This window comes from Anopheles ziemanni, chromosome 3 (genome assembly GCF_943734765.1).
Source record: "Anopheles ziemanni chromosome 3, idAnoZiCoDA_A2_x.2, whole genome shotgun sequence".
NCBI lineage: Eukaryota > Metazoa > Arthropoda > Insecta > Diptera > Culicidae > Anopheles > Anopheles ziemanni.
In genome coordinates, this window is record NC_080706.1 from 75,299,401 (window position 1) to 75,315,925 (window position 16,525).

At 45.2% G+C, this 16,525-nt stretch overlaps 4 protein-coding genes across 4 annotated transcripts; 2 read left to right on the top strand and 2 right to left on the bottom strand.

Moving 5' to 3' along the window:
- The first annotated feature begins 519 nt into the window (after nucleotides 1-519).
- Nucleotides 520-4,093, top strand: LOC131285470 (somatostatin receptor type 5-like). Its single transcript, XM_058314327.1, has 4 exons — nucleotides 520-591; nucleotides 682-985; nucleotides 3,037-3,536; nucleotides 3,608-4,093. Exons 1-4 carry the CDS (start codon nucleotides 520-522, stop codon nucleotides 4,091-4,093), a joined length of 1,362 nt encoding a protein of 453 aa, XP_058170310.1.
- Nucleotides 4,094-4,507: 414 nt separating this feature from the next.
- Nucleotides 4,508-6,093, bottom strand: LOC131287934 (retinol-binding protein pinta-like). The gene is made up of 3 exons (XM_058317029.1): nucleotides 5,620-6,093; nucleotides 4,837-5,037; nucleotides 4,508-4,765 (listed from the first exon to the last, which is right to left on the bottom strand). Exons 1-3 carry the CDS (start codon nucleotides 6,091-6,093, stop codon nucleotides 4,508-4,510), a joined length of 933 nt encoding a protein of 310 aa, XP_058173012.1.
- An 849-nt stretch (nucleotides 6,094-6,942) lies between these two features.
- Nucleotides 6,943-8,008, bottom strand: LOC131287916 (retinol-binding protein pinta-like). The gene is made up of 3 exons (XM_058317009.1): nucleotides 7,535-8,008; nucleotides 7,272-7,472; nucleotides 6,943-7,200 (listed from the first exon to the last, which is right to left on the bottom strand). The coding sequence occupies exons 1-3, from the start codon at nucleotides 8,006-8,008 to the stop codon at nucleotides 6,943-6,945; spliced, it is 933 nt and encodes a 310-aa protein (XP_058172992.1).
- A 6,571-nt stretch (nucleotides 8,009-14,579) lies between these two features.
- Nucleotides 14,580-15,901, top strand: LOC131288231 (alpha-tocopherol transfer protein-like). Its single transcript, XM_058317347.1, has 4 exons — nucleotides 14,580-14,648; nucleotides 14,719-15,014; nucleotides 15,082-15,457; nucleotides 15,638-15,901. Exons 1-4 carry the CDS (start codon nucleotides 14,580-14,582, stop codon nucleotides 15,899-15,901), a joined length of 1,005 nt encoding a protein of 334 aa, XP_058173330.1.
- The last annotated feature ends 624 nt before the right edge of the window (nucleotides 15,902-16,525 follow it).

Here is a 16,525-nt window from a genome sequence, read left to right on the forward strand (position 1 = left end):
CACACCCGCTGGGGTCGAACGGTTCATCGGGAAGTCGAATCGTTTTCCAATCGCCATTACATCATTTCGTTAAACGGATGCGAAATATAAAGATGCTGTGAAGTGATTCCAGGAAACTAACAAACTGACATCTTTGAAAGCATCAAGAGATTGGCGAAATAATTCAAGCCAAGTGCAGTTACACTTATTTTATGTTTGCGTCAATTTGTGGTTTTGTTAAATATTTCTTGAACAAACAAATTTAATTAAATTGAAAACCAGGATAAAAATAATATTAAAATTAGGAAACCTCCATCGAAAGCTTGTTAAGGATAAAAAAACACATATTTTAAAATGGATGTCTTATGTCAGTTAGCGATTTCTTTAGAACGTGGAATTCGAGTGGCCTTATAATAAACTTTTTCTGTTGTAATTTTGTATGATTACTGATTTACTAGTTTTTATTGAAAAAGGTGCAATTTAAATCAAAATCTACGAAAGTTCTGATAAGAACATTAAAAATAACAAGCTGAAAATAAGATGCTACACATCGTCGAACAGACGTTGCTCGCAATCATGATCAAGCTGAAACAGTTGGAAGATTTGCCATCGGTAAACCAAACCTGTGTCTGTATAAATAGTTGTACATTCAGTAAATTACCTTAGCTTAACACATTTGTTGTGCCGATATTCGCTGCGCAGATGGATTTCACGGTGTACGACTATCCGCGCGAGATCTGGCGCCTGAAGCCGGGCTGGGAGGTGGCACTGAAGACGGTCACCTTCCTGCCGGTGATCCTGTTCGGCGTGCTGGGCAACGCAATCCTCTGCTATATCATTGTCGAGATACGCGCACTGCGGACACCCACGAACCTGCTGATCGCAAACCTGGCCGTAGCCGATCTGGCCACGCTGCTCGTCTGCCCGCTGATGTTCATGTTCCACGACTTCTACCAGAACTACGTGCTCGGTGCGATCGGTTGCAACACTGAGGGTTTCCTGGAGGGTAAGTTGAATTTGGGCAAATTGGAAGTATTTATTATCAAAAGAGGGTCGATTATTTATGTAGTCTTGGGAAATATAAGCTTGGGAATTAATACTCGAATAAATCGGAGGAGTTCATGGCGCAATGGTAACGCCAGAGGACAACGCTAGAAATCGTGTTTCGGGTTTGGCTCACCGCCGTTCTATAATACATCGTCTGTCAAGAGGTCACAGTAATTTTGCTCGGAAGTATGAAGTTATTTTTCTATGGGGGCTGAATGTATTAGCTTCCTAGAGCACTCGTTACATTTTTTCTTTTGATAATATAAAATTTGAAAAAAAATCCGACCCGATATTTTTTGTTTTACACCGAGCTAACGGAATGATGAAGTGGAGCATCAAAACACTAAAATCGACAAAAGTCAACAAATATATTGTTTTTCAAATGATAAATTTTAAAAAATTGAAATGTTCTAGCATTTGTAAACGAGCACTAAAAAAGACCACTAAAAACCATTCGGGTAAGATTCCAAAACAATCAATTCTAGTGTTAAGAAGAGAAGAAAGGACAAATAGGATCAATTCAACTATTACGGGAAAGTGGAGACAGCCGATAAGTTTGTATTTGAATGACACATAAAAAAAAAGTTACACATTTTATGTGTTTATCTACGTGACTCATATGCCCTGTGTTAATTTCACTGCGTTGATATATAAAAAAAAGTTAGGTAAATAAGTGTAAAATTATTGAAAATTTCGTTTCCATTTTTTTTCTTTAGCCTCACGGCCACGACAGCTGAAAAATAATTTTCACCCGAAAAAAACCGGTTTTTTTTCGCTTCAACACCGTTTTCACGACGTTTACCGTGGCCGGGCTCTTTATGGTAGGACACTCACAACACTGTCTGCTATCTGAAGATTTTAGATGAAATTGATAATTCTTTGATTACGTTATCAATTAAACGTTAAATATTTGGTAGACTCGGTGATAATACGCACCACGGCAGAACAGTTTGCTTAGATTTGAGCTGTCAAAACATTTTCACCCTTTTTTCGCTACCATTTTCGTGGTCCATCCACAGATTTTGAAAAACTTTTTCGGCACTCATTGTCGCGAAAAAGTGAGTGCTGAAAAAGTTTTTCGCCTCTCGTGGCCGTGAGGCTTTTGATTTAAACTCATTGCAGTCTTATTGTGGAGACGAAAACTAAAACATCGTGACCTGGAGTAATATTCCCCGGGATATGTAGAGTAGAATCACATTCAGTTTCGATAACACATAATACAGTATAAAATGAAAACTTATTATGTTCTACTTTATAAACAATTTCATTGATATTGGAATTTGGACGTGGTCAAAAAAATCTCAGTTGAAGTTAGCTTTTGCGATTTTTCATTTTATTCTACTTTTCGGTAGTTTTTAGCATTATAATTTGTCGGGTATATTTTTTGAATGGACTCCAATGCTTAGTTTTCATCTACGCGAGTTTGTGCTTCGGTCAGTGAGAATTAATTGTTAAAATAGTTTATTGGCAAAAAATTGGATCTCTAAGGCTAAGCAAATTCATTTTAAAACTAACATAGGGGCAGTATAAACTTAATTACATAGAAATAGGGTAAGTGCTCTGAGAGTAACTGGTGCTAGTACCAATACTGGTTGTAGTGGAATAAAATCATAGGTCTACGACGAAATAAATAAAATAGCGACGTTTGTTCTAGTATGAAATGTTCTTTGATCATCTACGGAGTGTTCAAAAGATAAATTTCCCACTCCGTAGTAAATTAAGGATAAACATTTGATATTTTCCAAACAAGTTGTACTAATATGCTGGATTATTTAATTATTTCTTTAAGGCTATAAACACATATGTTCTCTGCTGTTTTTTTTAACTCTCAAATCAACACTGAATGCAATTTCATTTGCATCAGCTCACTAATATTAACGCCTACAAGAAACATAACAAATAGCATAACTATTTTTTAATGAAAAGGTACATATTGCCACATCTTACCTTGCTCTAATGCAATACCCTCATTCAACCCGTAACTGTAACCTTCTATAACTTCGCTCCTAGGCTCACTGCTCATCACCTCCGTCCTGTGCCTGTGCGCCATCAGCTACGACCGGCTAACGGCGATCGTGTTCCCCAAGCGCTCCCGGCTGACCAAACGAGGCACCATCGTGCTGATCGTCGTGTCCTGGGCGTGCGGGTTCCTGCTCGCCCTGCCCCTCAGCATGTACCGGGCGTACCGGGAGCGCCAGTGGAAGAACTACCTGGAGACGTACTGCGCCGAGAACACCACCTTCCTGCCGAGCTACTGGCACGTGCTGATCGGAGCCCTCGTCTGGTTTCCCCTGCTGGTGATGGTCTGCTGCTACAGCTTGATCTTCCTGAAGCTGGATCGCTACGAGCGGCGCGTTCTGCGCAAAGAGCACCCGATCTCGGTGTCCTACAAGCGCAAGGTGGCCAAGACGCTGTTCATCGTGCTGATCGTGTTTGTCCTGCTGCGGATTCCCTTCACAACGCTCGTCTTCATACGCTACAATCGCTTCCTCAACGACAATGTCAATCAGGTTCTCACACGTCAGTAATTACCAGCATCGGAACTGTCGATAACAGTGGCCCCTCTTCGTTCTTGTTTCAGATTGGAAGTGACTTCGAAATCCTCTGGTATGTCTCACACTACCTGATGTTCCTGAACGCCGCCCTTAATCCGCTCATTTACGGTCTCACGAACGAGAACTTCCGCAAGGCATTCCGCAAAATTCGTCTCGCCCGGTTCTTCTTCATTCCGGCGCTATCGGGAAGGGGTGCCGGGGGGAAAAAGTTGCCCCGCGACGCCAACCATCCCCGAGGGGCTATCGTACCGATCATGACGATCGGGAAGCTGCAGCCGAGGGCACCGTGTGGTATGAACGAGAAGCTGGCCAACCTTTCCGGCTGGCTGGTGTGTCCGGTGCAGCCGGACAACCAACCGACCACGCCATCGAAGGACACGAAGATATCGCAGCTGAAGTTCACCACCGATGGAGGTTCCTCCACGTTGGCGGCGAAGGTCGTGCTCGGGCCCGACACGGACAGGTCGGCCACTGCCGGTAGTACCGTGGCCGTTTCGGATGGGTTCATATGAGTACGGAGACAAATCGATTGGTTGGTTGTTCACAGCCATCAACGGGCATGTTAATAAAGCTGGTCTCTATTAGCCTAACAAGTGGTTATATACACTGAAGCTTTTTTAAGGCTGAACTCTTTTCGACAGTCATATTTGTTTTCTATTTCTCTTCCTCGTATCAAATATTAATTCTCAAAAAATTATATTGCTTGAATTGTCCACCAGTTCGGTGTCGTCCTATTAGAGCCCCAGAGGTTAACTGCTACTCGAATAATACCACTCAAGATCAAGCTGCAAGGCTTAGTATAAATATAAGAATGCACCCGCTGTCATAATGAACCAGTCATCTTCCTCGACCTTTGATTCATTTCGATCGAACCTCAGCCTTTTTGCCCATCGAAACCAAGTGTATTCACCCTCCGAGAGCGGATATTAGTCGACCTCCAGCTTCCGGAAAGAACCCTCCATCCCGAACAGCGACTCCGCCGTCTTCGCCCGTCCCACTCGCTTCCGCTCGTCCGTCCCGTACTGGTCCTCCTCGATGAAGTACTCCCGGTAGGAGAGGATCTTCTTCTCCCACGCGGCGGTTATGTCCTTCAGTGAGTCACCCTCGCCACCGTACTCCTTCGGGAGCAGTCGCTTGGGAATGTGCTGATACAGGGATTCCAGGTTACTCCCGTGAACGTATAACTATGATAGAAAATAAGGGAAGCAACGTTAAATAACAATTCGTTCATCAATCCTAATTCTCCACAACATACCCTCGATCGATTTTTCTCGCTCATGAATGTCTTGAACATATTGAACACGGTCTCAAAGCCGGTCGGTGTGTTGACGTAGTGGAAGCCTTTCTGGCGCAGTGGCGATCCCTCCTGGCTCATCATGGTCATCTTTTTGACGAACGTGGGAGTAAACTGTAGGAAGTGGGCTGTGGACACGTTCGCAAGATCCAGAATGCCTACCTGGATGGGGAGATAGATTGAGGATCGTTTTACTAAGAATCAAACATAGGTTTACAATAGTTTGGGAACTATTTTTCATCTAGATTATCCGAAGGGGTATAGAAAATATTATCTCTGTGATGTCATTTCATCTTCACGGATCTACAACCATCATTTTATGGCGATGAACTCATCGAATGTCTAAACAAAATACACCACTAGGGAATCGCCACACTGAAGTTTTCACCACTCGCACCAACAGCACAACTTGTATACACAAGAACCAAACTGTAGTGGCCACTTCCTTTCTTATCTGCACCGAACAAAGCGTTGACGATAGCGAAAACAAAAGCCAAACAGGGCTAACGCACAGCACACTAACGCAGCTGCTAAACCCTGGCCGTGGTGAGGTACAGCACCTGATGGAATTTCGCACACAACGCCGCCAGACCGTGTTGGGTGACAACACGCGACTCGACGTCTGATAAGGCCCATTCATGGAACTGACGAAACGGAACGCCGATATCTGTCACACCTAGAAGTTTCTCTTAGTGCGCACGTCCAGTTCCAAAGATCACCCAGGCGTACGTGCCCGACTCTCACCTGACCGGCGATGACCATATGGTCGTCCTCCAGCATCATGATGTCGTTGAACATGGTGCTCACTTTGATGACCTCCTCGATGTTGTACTGCTTCGGATCGTACACGCCCGGTCGGATGAGCATGATCCGGGGTGCGTCGGGGCCGTCGGTCTGCGGCAACGGTAGACCCACGCCGAGTTGTATGATCGCTCGGATGCGCGCCGCTTCCGGGTCCCGGTTACGCATCAGCTCCGGGATGGCCGTCCGCACGCTGTAGAACATGTCGATCTTTTCCTTCGCCCGCTCGAGGCTATACTTGCAGCCACGCAGGAAGGTCACTAGAAACTGGTCATCGATGCGGGCCCGGATGTGCGGTGTTCGGGCCAGCCATTGCCGGAGGGCTGCCAGATCTTCATCGATACGCTCCGGTCGTTCGTTGAGCTCGCGCTTGGCCTTCTCGTGCAGGGCCTGCGACACTGGACGGAGGTTCACCATTATGCCTTCGTTCGTCTTAGACGCAGAGGCACACCCGACACGGACGCTGGCAAACGCTTGTTCGTTACTGACAGCTACCGGCCGCGTTGCGACGGTCTTGACCGTCCGCAATGGCGCTGATAAGCTCGACCTCTGAGACTAGCACTAAACGTCCACTAACTCGTTGCTCTCCGTCGCTTCCCAGTGTGGACGAAATTAGCACGGAAGAAGTCTGACCGCTACTAGAGGTACTCTTTGCACCTCGAGCCAGGTAGGAAAAAGTGAAACCCAACAGCTCGACGATGGATCACTGCTCAAGATTCAATCGCCGTTCGCGCCCCTGCTTATCTTATCAGATAGGAAAGGGAGTAGGGAATGATCAAGCAACTTTTTGCATTGTGCGCTATCATCCGACGGTGTTTTCGCTGAGAGGTACCTTTTGTTCGGTGGAGCAATCGGAATTCCCGACCTTTTTTTAATTTGATTTCAATCAACATTCAGTTAACCTCTTCTTGGATAGTGCTCTGGACACGACTCTCTGCAGCAAGCTTTCCCAAAGAGGACTAGCGATCCGAAATACTTCTTGAAATACTTAACGTTTTTATTCGAGGGAGTTTCGAGCACATCCTAACCTACTGTCGACGTGGGTAACAATTTTGAAGAATACAACTTCAGTTACCAAGTAAACTCTAGCGATTACGCTGTAAGACTTGTTCAATGAAGCAGTGATGTAGTTCCACGAAGAAGTGGTGAAGAATCGAGAAACCCAACCGATTAATGATCTCCGATAAACTTTCCCTCGGGTGAACTTTATTGAAACCTTCACATTGTAACCCTGTCACCTGTTGTGCCGCCTTGAGTTTACGACCCCTAATCCACCTCCAGCTTCCGGAACGAACCTTCCAGCCCGAACAGATTGTCCGCGTTCTTCGGACGTCCCGGGCGCTTCTTCTCGTCCGTGCCGTACTGTTCGTCCTCCTGGAAGTACGGCTTATAGCTCAGGATCTTCTTCGCCCAAGCGTCCACGATGTCCTGAACCGGACCGGCATCACCGCCATACTCGGCTGGCAGCATTTTCTTCGGTATGTGCTCGTATAGCGAATCCAGGTTGCTTCCGTGCACGAACAGCTGCGTTGAAAACCGATCAGGCCTGTCAGTACCAATGCATCAAGCGATCGCCTCTAATTCGGCGGACTTACCCGAGACCGGTTCTTTTCGTTGAGGAAATTCTTGAACATATTGTACACCACCTCGAAACCGCTCGGTGTGTTGACGTAGTGGAATCCCTTCTGACGCAGTGGCGATCCCTCCTGACTCCACATGGTGGCCTTCTTCACGAACGACGGGCTGAACTGGAGGAAATGTGCCATGGTGCAGTTGGAGAGGTCAAGAATTCCCATCTGTAAATAGGGAAACATATTAATCTGGACGCGTTTGTACCCAAATCAACTCGTCGCAGTACCTGCCCAGCGATGATCAGGTTGTCATCCTCCTTCATCATAATATCGGCCATCATGGTGTTGTATTTGAACACCTCCTGGATGGTATACTTGCTCGGGTCGTACACTCCCGGCCGCACGAGTATGATCCGGGGACCGTCCGGCGTAACCGTATTGGGGAGTGGCACAGCGGTGCCAAGACGGATCAACTCCTTCAGCTTGACATCCTCCGGATCACGATTCCTCATCAACTCGGGCAGGGCTGTGCGGACCGCGTAGTACATGTCCAGCTTCTCCTTGGCCCGCTCGAGGCTGTGCTTGGAGCCGCGCAGGAACATCGTCAGGAACTGGTCATCGGTGCGCGACTTAATGTGCGGGCTTTTGGCCAGCCAGGCGCGCAACGCGGCCAGATCCTCTTCCAACCGCTCCGGCTTCTCGAACAGCTCGTCCGCGGCCTTCTTTGCCAGCGCGGCAGACAGGGGCCTGATGTCCGGCATTATCGGTGTTGATAAGTTGCGCGATAAGCTGTCCGAGACAAGAAGCAGAAATAGCACTTACGTATCATCCGTTTATTGGTTTTCTGAAGGTCGAGTGCGGCCATCTCCAACCGATTCCACAGCCGAGCATCCCCAGCGTTCAATGCCACGGTCGCACATGCAAATCAACAACACTCCCTGCACCCACGTTCCCACACTTACCTTGTGTAACTTTCCTGCCCGTTTGCTGAACTCGTGTTCGCTTTCTCGCTTTCACCGTCCGGAACGTCCGCCTGGCGGGATGGTAGCCTCCGTACTAGACCCCATTCGATTCCTGGTGCCCGCACGCTCCGGCCGGAGCTCCGTGCTGAACTTTGTTATCGATCACCACCGGTTCCCTCTCTGCGCGGGCCTTAGCGCGATTAATTTATTGATCTTGCGCTTCGCGCACCCGATAAGATAACCCTCTTCGCACACCTTGCCCAAATCGGGAGTACTGGGCACTAAAGCAAGCCGTATCGATGGCACATAAAAGCGAAAAATGAAAAACAGCAACCTTTTCCGCTTCGTCATTCGATTGGACGGATTTGGAAATCGATTGACCACGCGATTCGAAAAGCTTTGAATCGAAGGATGCTTTCGCTGAAGCGCAAGAGCTTTCCAGCAGTTTAAACAAACCGACACTAGGTGACTCTTTTTTTTGCGTCGTATCCTTCCTATTGTAGAGCATGTGTGGGTGGGACACTCGGTGTAATACTCATAAGCATAATGAAGTTTTGTGTTCTTCGTTGTTTAATACTATTGATATATTACATAAAAAACAGTGACACAATTTTGCATAGATTCTGACTCGTGGAAAAATGAGCGAGAAAGAGATCGCGTTGGTCTTGACCACGGACTCCTGGTCATCCCTTAAGTACCACCTTCTACCACTAAGGGTATAACACATCAAGTAACAACGTGGCTCGAATATTGTTACGGACGGACGATAGGTTTCGTTCGAGATGGAAAATAGAATTATTTCAAGCAATTTAAATTTTGAATAAAATCCGAGTTTCGTTCCAAGACGCTCATAATGACTCGTGGATGTCCTCAGACATTCTCTCAAGGAGACTCGTGAAGCAAGGACTTAACGCCTTATTCTTTACCAAGCGTCAAATCCTAAAGTGGAGCGGAACTGAACCGATTGTAAGGCCTTTTCTTATAAGAGAGTTATAATTTCTTGATATGGTTTCCTCCTTCTCCGGCTTACACCGCCGCGGAACTAAACTTCTCAAGAATAGACCGTCGCGGAACTGAACGTATTGAAAGCCTTAAGCTCGAGCCTAAGGAGCTTACGTCTGATTTCTCTAGCCTAGAATTTCGCGTTAAACTGCGTTTCCTCCATATCCAGCTTAGACCAGCCCGGAACTGAACGCATTGAAGCGAAAATCGTAAGGACGCTTAAGGAATCGGGAAGGCGTCGCGGTTCGTCAACGACAACGCACGCGAGCAGGCACCTTCCCATTTGGTCGCAAAACCAGTTCGTCACAAATATAATATTCAATTTAACCACTCTGAATTCAACTAACCTAGTAAACATCACAGCGTAAGTATTTTCAAAAATGGTGTAACAATTTGGTGAACTTTATTTCCATACTTAATTGAGACGAATGCTTTAAGCTACAATTGACACTATTTATTTTAAAGTATGATTGAAAGAATTTAGTTTCCTATTTTACCCTTTCTCAGGATGTTTATTTAAAAATGACCAAAACGTATGTGCTGATTTCTTTTCCGTTTATTTTTTCGTTCCACCCTACTTTAACCTTTAAAAACTCTTAACTTCAAAACTTTTAAAACTGTTATGAATTGACATTCGACGCAAAGGAAACGGCATAGATATACTTGCATTCTGTTTCATGTAGTTATTACTTACTGAAAACACACTTTCTTTCAGGCCTAAAACTATGGTCTACAGCAGTGATGTCAAACTCAGTTGACCTCGCGGGCCGCATTACCTCCCAAAATAGGTTTGCGGACCAAAACGAAACATTGGTTGGATTTATGAAAATAGGTTCTTTTCAGTGTGTTTTTAACTTAAGAGGCATGAATCATACTTTTATATTTGTTGTGTGTTATTTTACTTCTTTTAAATTTGCTATAAATCATAAATAATATTACAAATGATCAACAATCAGTTGGCTGAAGTAATTATGCCCTTTTACTTATCTTAGCTTTATACCAAAATGAACAATAGTGTAAATTGGCGGTGCTTCAAGTCCTCTTGAACGTATGAGTTCGTGGAACCACGTTCACACAACACTATTTTTCATTCAATCGGAAGCCAATACTCAAACTTTAAAACTTCTTCTTCTTCTTCTTCTTCTTCTTCTTCTTCTTCTTCTTCTTCTTCTTCTTCTTCTTCTTCTTCTTCTTCTTCTTCTTCTTCTTCTTCTTCTTCTTCTTCTTCTTCTTCTTCTTCTTCTTCTTCTTGGCGTAACGACCTCTTGGTCATGCCTGCCCCGTTAAGGGCTTACGAGACTTGTTTCCCTGTTGTACGTGGATAGTCAGTCCTCTCGTACAGGGGAGGGTCCGGTCTCGGTTGGGATTCGAGCCCACGCCGTCGAGGTGGTGAGAATCGGTGCTCATGGGTCGATTTTTCCAACCGGCGCTACCACATGTGGCAACACTGATTTGAATCAGAATGAAAATAGGGGGTTTCTCCAGTATAGCGTAATGGCACTAAAAATAGTGTAATAGTGAAAACCACTTGAAAATACGACTCAATAAAAATGCACTTTGTTATCGTGCAACAAACTTTCTGAAATGATGGATTGATAAACATTTGCTATTCATCAAGGCATAACGGGACCCTGGATCGGTGTCATGGACAGGAAAAAGAACATGATTCTATTGCAGAATGGTTCCTTAACCGAATGATCTTTATTAGCAGATGCACTGCTTATATATAGTATTATCGTTGCCATAGTAATCGTGAATTACTTATTCCTATGTCTACTATAACACTCCTCCCTAATTCACGATTCCTATACTATTACAAAACCTAGCCTGGTTCATCCGTTGCAAAGGCTTAGTGAATCCATCGGCCAGTTGTAATTTACTCGATACATATTCGAGTTTCACCACTTGATTTTCTAAGCTTTCATTCACAAAATGGTAGCGTATGCTTATATGCTTCGTCCGAGGGTTATACGATCCGTTTTTAGCGATGATGATTGCAGACTGATTGTCGCAGTAAATCAGAACTGTTCCTACATCGCTGAATTCCGAACAAAGGTTTTTCCACCATATTGCCTCTTGAATGCTTCGAGAGAGAGCCATGTATTCTGCTTCGCAAGATGAAAGAGCTACTGTTGGTTGCTTCTTTACGCCCCATGCTATTGCTGCACCTTGCAACATAAACACGTATCCACTCATTGATCTGCGACTGTCAGGATCTCCTCCCCAATCAGCATCGGTATATCCTGCCAATTCTCCGCTTTCATCCTTTCTGTACTGCAATTTCCTGCTCGCTGTACCTTTCAGATATCTTATTATATTCTTCACAGCCTCCCAATGTTGTCTTCCGGGATTTGAAGAAAATTGGCTAACAGTATTCACAGCAAAGGCAATATCAGGTCGAGTTATTTGCGCTACAAAGGATAAACATCCAATTGCTTCTTTAAACGGTACACTTCTCATTTCCTCAACTTCAGCGTCATTCTTTGGTGACATTGACTTTTCCAATTTAAGATCAGGATTCATGGGAGTTGTTGCAGGTTTTGCGTCGACCATTCTAAATCGCCTAACAATCTCTTCGATATATAACTGTTGATCTAGTGATAATATTCCTGCACTTCGATCTCTCTTGATTCGAATGCCAAGACAATGTGATGCTGTGCCTAAATCCTTCATTTTGAATTTCTGCATTAGAAATTGTTTTAGTCTTTTCTTCAAAGGATTATCATTCGTGAAAATTAACAGATCGTCAACATATATTGTTACGAACAGCATTTTATCTTCATTCATCTTCCAATATAAACAAGTATCAACTTTCGATCGTTGTAGGCCAAATTCTAGCAGTACTTCATTCAACTTTGCATTCCATACCCGGCTCGATTGCTTCAAACCGTATAACGCTTTCTTCAGTTTACATACTTTTCCATTTGGAATTGCAAACCCCTCGGGTTGCTCCATGAAAATTTGCTCATCACCTAGTTCTCCATGCAAAAATGCGGTAACCACATCCATCTGGTCCACATCCATATCAAACTTCGTAGCAAGTGCCATCAGGTATCGGACAGTTGAATATCGCACTACAGGAGCATACACTTCTTCATAGTCGATTCCCGGTTTCTGCGAACATCCTTTAACAACTAGTCTCGCCTTGTACCGGTCCACATTTCCATCAGATCCTCGCTTGATGGAGAAAACCCACTTGTTTCGAATGGTTTTTCGACCCTTTGGTAAATCGGTGATCATCCACGTCTGGTTCTCATTCAGGGATACCATCTCCTGCTTCATTGCCTCGATCCATTTTTCACGATCAGGTCTCCTCATAGCTTCATCGTAACTCTGCGGAATATCTTCTTCCGGTGGATGGTTTGAAATGGTGTTGTAACTTACAAACTCATTGTATCTATTTGGACAATTACGCTGGCGACTACTTCGTCTCAAAACTGGCTGAGTTTCTTCGTTTTGTCCTGTAGCATGCGGTGTTCCGGTCTGTTTCGGTTGTAGCAATCTATAAAGGCCTTTTTCTTCTTTCCCAGATACAATAACTTTTCCATTTGTATCTATAACCTTACATTTGTCTGCTGTAAAAATCACAGTGTGCCCTTTTTTACATATTGCACTCACAGACAATAGATTCGTAACCAAATTAGGTACCTTCAGAACTTCATATACGTTAGCGTTATTCTCTTCTAATTTTACTGTACCTCGTGCTATAGCCATCATGCTGCCATTATTCGCTGTCCATATCGCTTGCTGCAACGTTGTCTCATCACTAAAATGTTGATTCGGTTTTGCCATGTGACAAGTTGCTCCGGAATCAAAATACCAAGATTCACTGTTTGCATCGCCACTAGCAAACGAACTCCATAGTGAACTTGATTTTCCTTTTTCTCCAGACATTGGACACTTGGCTGCAAAATGTCCAGGCTTTTTACAATTATAGCACGTCTTTTCGCTCCTTTTCTTATACTGCGCCTTTGGTTTATACTCTCTTCTTATGTACAATGCTTCGTTATTCATGCTGCCATCAAGATTCCTATCACACTTCACGTCCTGCAGAATTTTTGCCTTTACCGCATCCGACGTAAGTTTCGCTCCTGATGCTTCCAGCCCCATGATCATTGGTTCGTAATGATCCGGTAATCCCATTAAAAGCAATGCTACCATCCAGGAATCGTCTACTTGAAATCCGATCGCAGCAAGCTTGTGGCTAGTCGACATCAGCTCGTTAACATACTCTTCTACGCTCATGCTAGAGGTTAACCTTATGTTCGTCAACTTCCGAAGCAAGCCGATCTTCCTGGTCAATCCGGTGTCTTGAAATGCTGCGGCCAATTTCTTCCATGCTGAAGCTGCATCCGTTGCGTCCTGAACCAGACTGTAGTTGTAACTCTCCAGACTCAGACAGATTGTTGCCAATGCACGCAATTTTGTCTCTTTGTCCACTACTTCGCCTTCATCAGGTTCCACGGCACTCCAAGTTCCTTCGCGGATCAAGATCATCCGCATTGCAAACGCCCATGTTGAGTAATTTTCACGTCCACGTAACCTTTCTACCATGGGAAGATTGATTCCGTTGAGCCGTCCTACGCCCGCCGTCGGCAATCCTGCTCCTCTTCCCTCCGTAGCGTTTTGTTCAACGGAACTTCCAGTACTCATTTTCGACATTTGCTTTTACTCTTCTGGGCCCATAACCTATTGCAGAATGGTTCCTTAACCGAATGATCTTTATTAGCAGATGCACTGCTTATATATAGTATTATCGTTGCCATAGTAATCGTGAATTACTTATTCCTATGTCTACTATAACAGATTCAAGCATTAAGAATAAAATCGCTATTTGTCATTTATTTGACCAGCTCGTATAAAACGTATCCATTTCCATACGTTAAAGAACAACAGCCACGTGAATCACTGGTTCCGAATATTTAATTATAGTCCTTATCAACGGCGTCACTAATCAACGCATTAACGGATCGGGACACTTCCGCATGTCGCTAAAAGAAGTGCACCGTACGCAAAAGCGCTGGGTCATGTAATCAAAACTGAAAAACCCAAAAATCATCCACACAGTTACCGCACGCCGGTTTCAGTGTCAAACTCACACGAACCGGTTGCGGATACTTCTTCTCTTCTTCACATTTGATTTTTTTTCGCACATGTGCCCTAATAAACACTGCACCTGATGCCAGTTCGACGATGGTTCGAGAAGTGCCCGTCGCTTATCTTATCTGATCGTATCCGAACCGGTCGTCAGACGCAAACAATATATGATACACGACCCGTGGGAGACAGGGCACAGTTCCGTGCAGAAATCTCGCGAGTTTGGTCCGGTATAGCTTCAGTGTTTGGTGTTCTACCCACCGTCGACAGAATGAGCATGAAAGTAGATACACTAGTTAAAGAAGTGTTTCCAGCACCGGTAGGCGATATCATAATGACGGTAAGGTCATCATCTGTTTTGGCAGTAGACCCGGATCTAATATTCTGCCGGTTCGGTGGAACGTTCACAGCTAGTGCGCCCCATTCCGGAATGTTTGAAGCGTAAGGCGGCAGAAGAGCTAAACGAGAAGGAAAATACCATCGTCGAGGAGTTGGACGTCATCAAGACATGGATGCGACAATCTGGACACATTCGGGGGCGACTCGAGGACCAGTTCCTGCTCGGGTTCCTGCGCTCGTGCAAACACAGCTTGGAACGTGTCAAGGAGAAGCTGGACACCTACTACACCATCCGGTCCGTTTTGCCCGAGGTGATGCGCGGTCGTGATCCTCTCGATCCGTTCGTGCGCAAGGTCATCAGAATGGGGTAAGGTAGAGCCAGCGACATGGTCGAAAAGAGATCGTTTCTCAACATGGGTGATGTGGGGTTTCAGTGTGACGGTGCCATTACCTAAGACGGTCCATCCGGACGACCCGAAGATCATCCTGATCCGAGGAGATGCCTTCGATGGAGACGCCTGCGACTTCCCGGATATTTTGAAGGTGTTCACCATGATCGGTGACATCCTGCTTCGCGATGACGATCAGATGATGATCTGCGGCCAGGCGGCCATCATCGATCTGGGTCACTCTTCCAGCGGCCACCTGTTCAACTTCAACCTCTCGTTCCTGCGCAAGGCGTCCATTCTAAACCAGCAGGCGTCACCCCTGCGCCAGAAGGGTTTCCACTTCATCAACACACCAAAGGGCTTCGACATCGTGCTGAACATCTTCAAGAGTCTGATGACGGAAAAGAACCGCAAACGCACGGTACGTACGTCAGCTGCAAACCTTCTGGAGACATCCGCACTATCGCGGTCGCGTTCCATTCACACGAATTTCACTGATAAGCTGCGACACCTGAAAACAACACAGCTATTCTCAGCAGCCAGTATCAGTCACGCACAACGCGAATGATTAAAAAACGGATGCAATATTCTTTCTCCACAGATCCTATCGCACGGTTCCAGCCTGGAGTCACTGCACAAACACTTCCCCAAGTCCATCCTGCCGGCGGAGTTGGGTGGAGAGCTTGGCCCAGTGCAGCAGTTTGTGGATGAGTGGGAGCAAAGGCTGATTGACAACCGGACGTACCTGATCGCGGAGGAATCGCTCGGTGTCGATGAAAGTCGCCGGCGAAACACCAATCCGTTGGCAGAGGAGAAGGATCTCTTCGGGACGGCCGGTACCTTCCGGAAGCTGGAGTTTGACTGATCCAGAGATCGTTTGTGTTTGATTATGATTGCCATGATGCGTGGCGGCTGATTCAAAAGATGCTATGATTGTACAAAATATTTTACCATAAGATAGGCTAATTATAGTAAGCTATACAATTAAAATAAATAATACAATAATACAATGTAGAGAGTTGTAAAAATCGTAAAAAAATAATTTCCCGGGAAACTCAAGTTGGGCGACAAAAACATGTTCACGACAACAACAAAAAACAAGGCTCACGCTCACCGAAGAGAGCGATGAGCGAGGGGTAGCTCCATAGTGATTCGAAGAGCGCGCGAGCGAAAGGAGCGCACGAGTTAAAGGAGCCCGCTAGCGTGATATTTGAAGAGCTCACTGCGGATCTGAATTGAATAAGGAGCGTGCTCAGCAATAAGGTGAGCGGAGCGATTAAGGTAGCTCTTTCCCTCGCGACCCAACACTACTCGAGTTAACAGACCTTCAACTTTCTCACCACTCGCTGTTCTTATTTCTCACCACTGTCCGTATACTGTATAACTCTATAATATAAACGCATTTGGAAAGCGGAATACACCAAGGTTACTATATATTCCAAACAGGTGGTGATATGTAGGTCATTTTTACAAATTGTGGATAAGAAAA

Coding starts and splice junctions, on each gene's coding strand:
- LOC131285470 (XM_058314327.1), top strand. CDS start 520: ATGCTACACATCGTCGAACAGACGTTGCTCGCAATCATGATCAAGCTG. Junction 592..681: donor AGTTGGAAGATTTGCCATCG/GTAAACCAAACC, acceptor TTCGCTGCGCAG/ATGGATTTCACGGTGTACGA. Junction 3,537..3,607: donor TCAACGACAATGTCAATCAG/GTTCTCACACGT, acceptor TTCTTGTTTCAG/ATTGGAAGTGACTTCGAAAT.
- LOC131287934 (XM_058317029.1), bottom strand. CDS start 6,093: ATGGTGAACCTCCGTCCAGTGTCGCAGGCCCTGCACGAGAAGGCCAAG. Junction 5,038..5,619: donor ATATGGTCATCGCCGGTCAG/GTGAGAGTCGGG, acceptor CTCCCCATCCAG/GTAGGCATTCTGGATCTTGC. Junction 4,766..4,836: donor GCGAGAAAAATCGATCGAGG/GTATGTTGTGGA, acceptor TTTCTATCATAG/TTATACGTTCACGGGAGTAA.
- LOC131287916 (XM_058317009.1), bottom strand. CDS start 8,008: ATGCCGGACATCAGGCCCCTGTCTGCCGCGCTGGCAAAGAAGGCCGCG. Junction 7,473..7,534: donor ACCTGATCATCGCTGGGCAG/GTACTGCGACGA, acceptor CCCTATTTACAG/ATGGGAATTCTTGACCTCTC. Junction 7,201..7,271: donor ACGAAAAGAACCGGTCTCGG/GTAAGTCCGCCG, acceptor TTTTCAACGCAG/CTGTTCGTGCACGGAAGCAA.
- LOC131288231 (XM_058317347.1), top strand. CDS start 14,580: ATGAGCATGAAAGTAGATACACTAGTTAAAGAAGTGTTTCCAGCACCG. Junction 14,649..14,718: donor TAGGCGATATCATAATGACG/GTAAGGTCATCA, acceptor GAACGTTCACAG/CTAGTGCGCCCCATTCCGGA. Junction 15,458..15,637: donor AAAAGAACCGCAAACGCACG/GTACGTACGTCA, acceptor CTTTCTCCACAG/ATCCTATCGCACGGTTCCAG.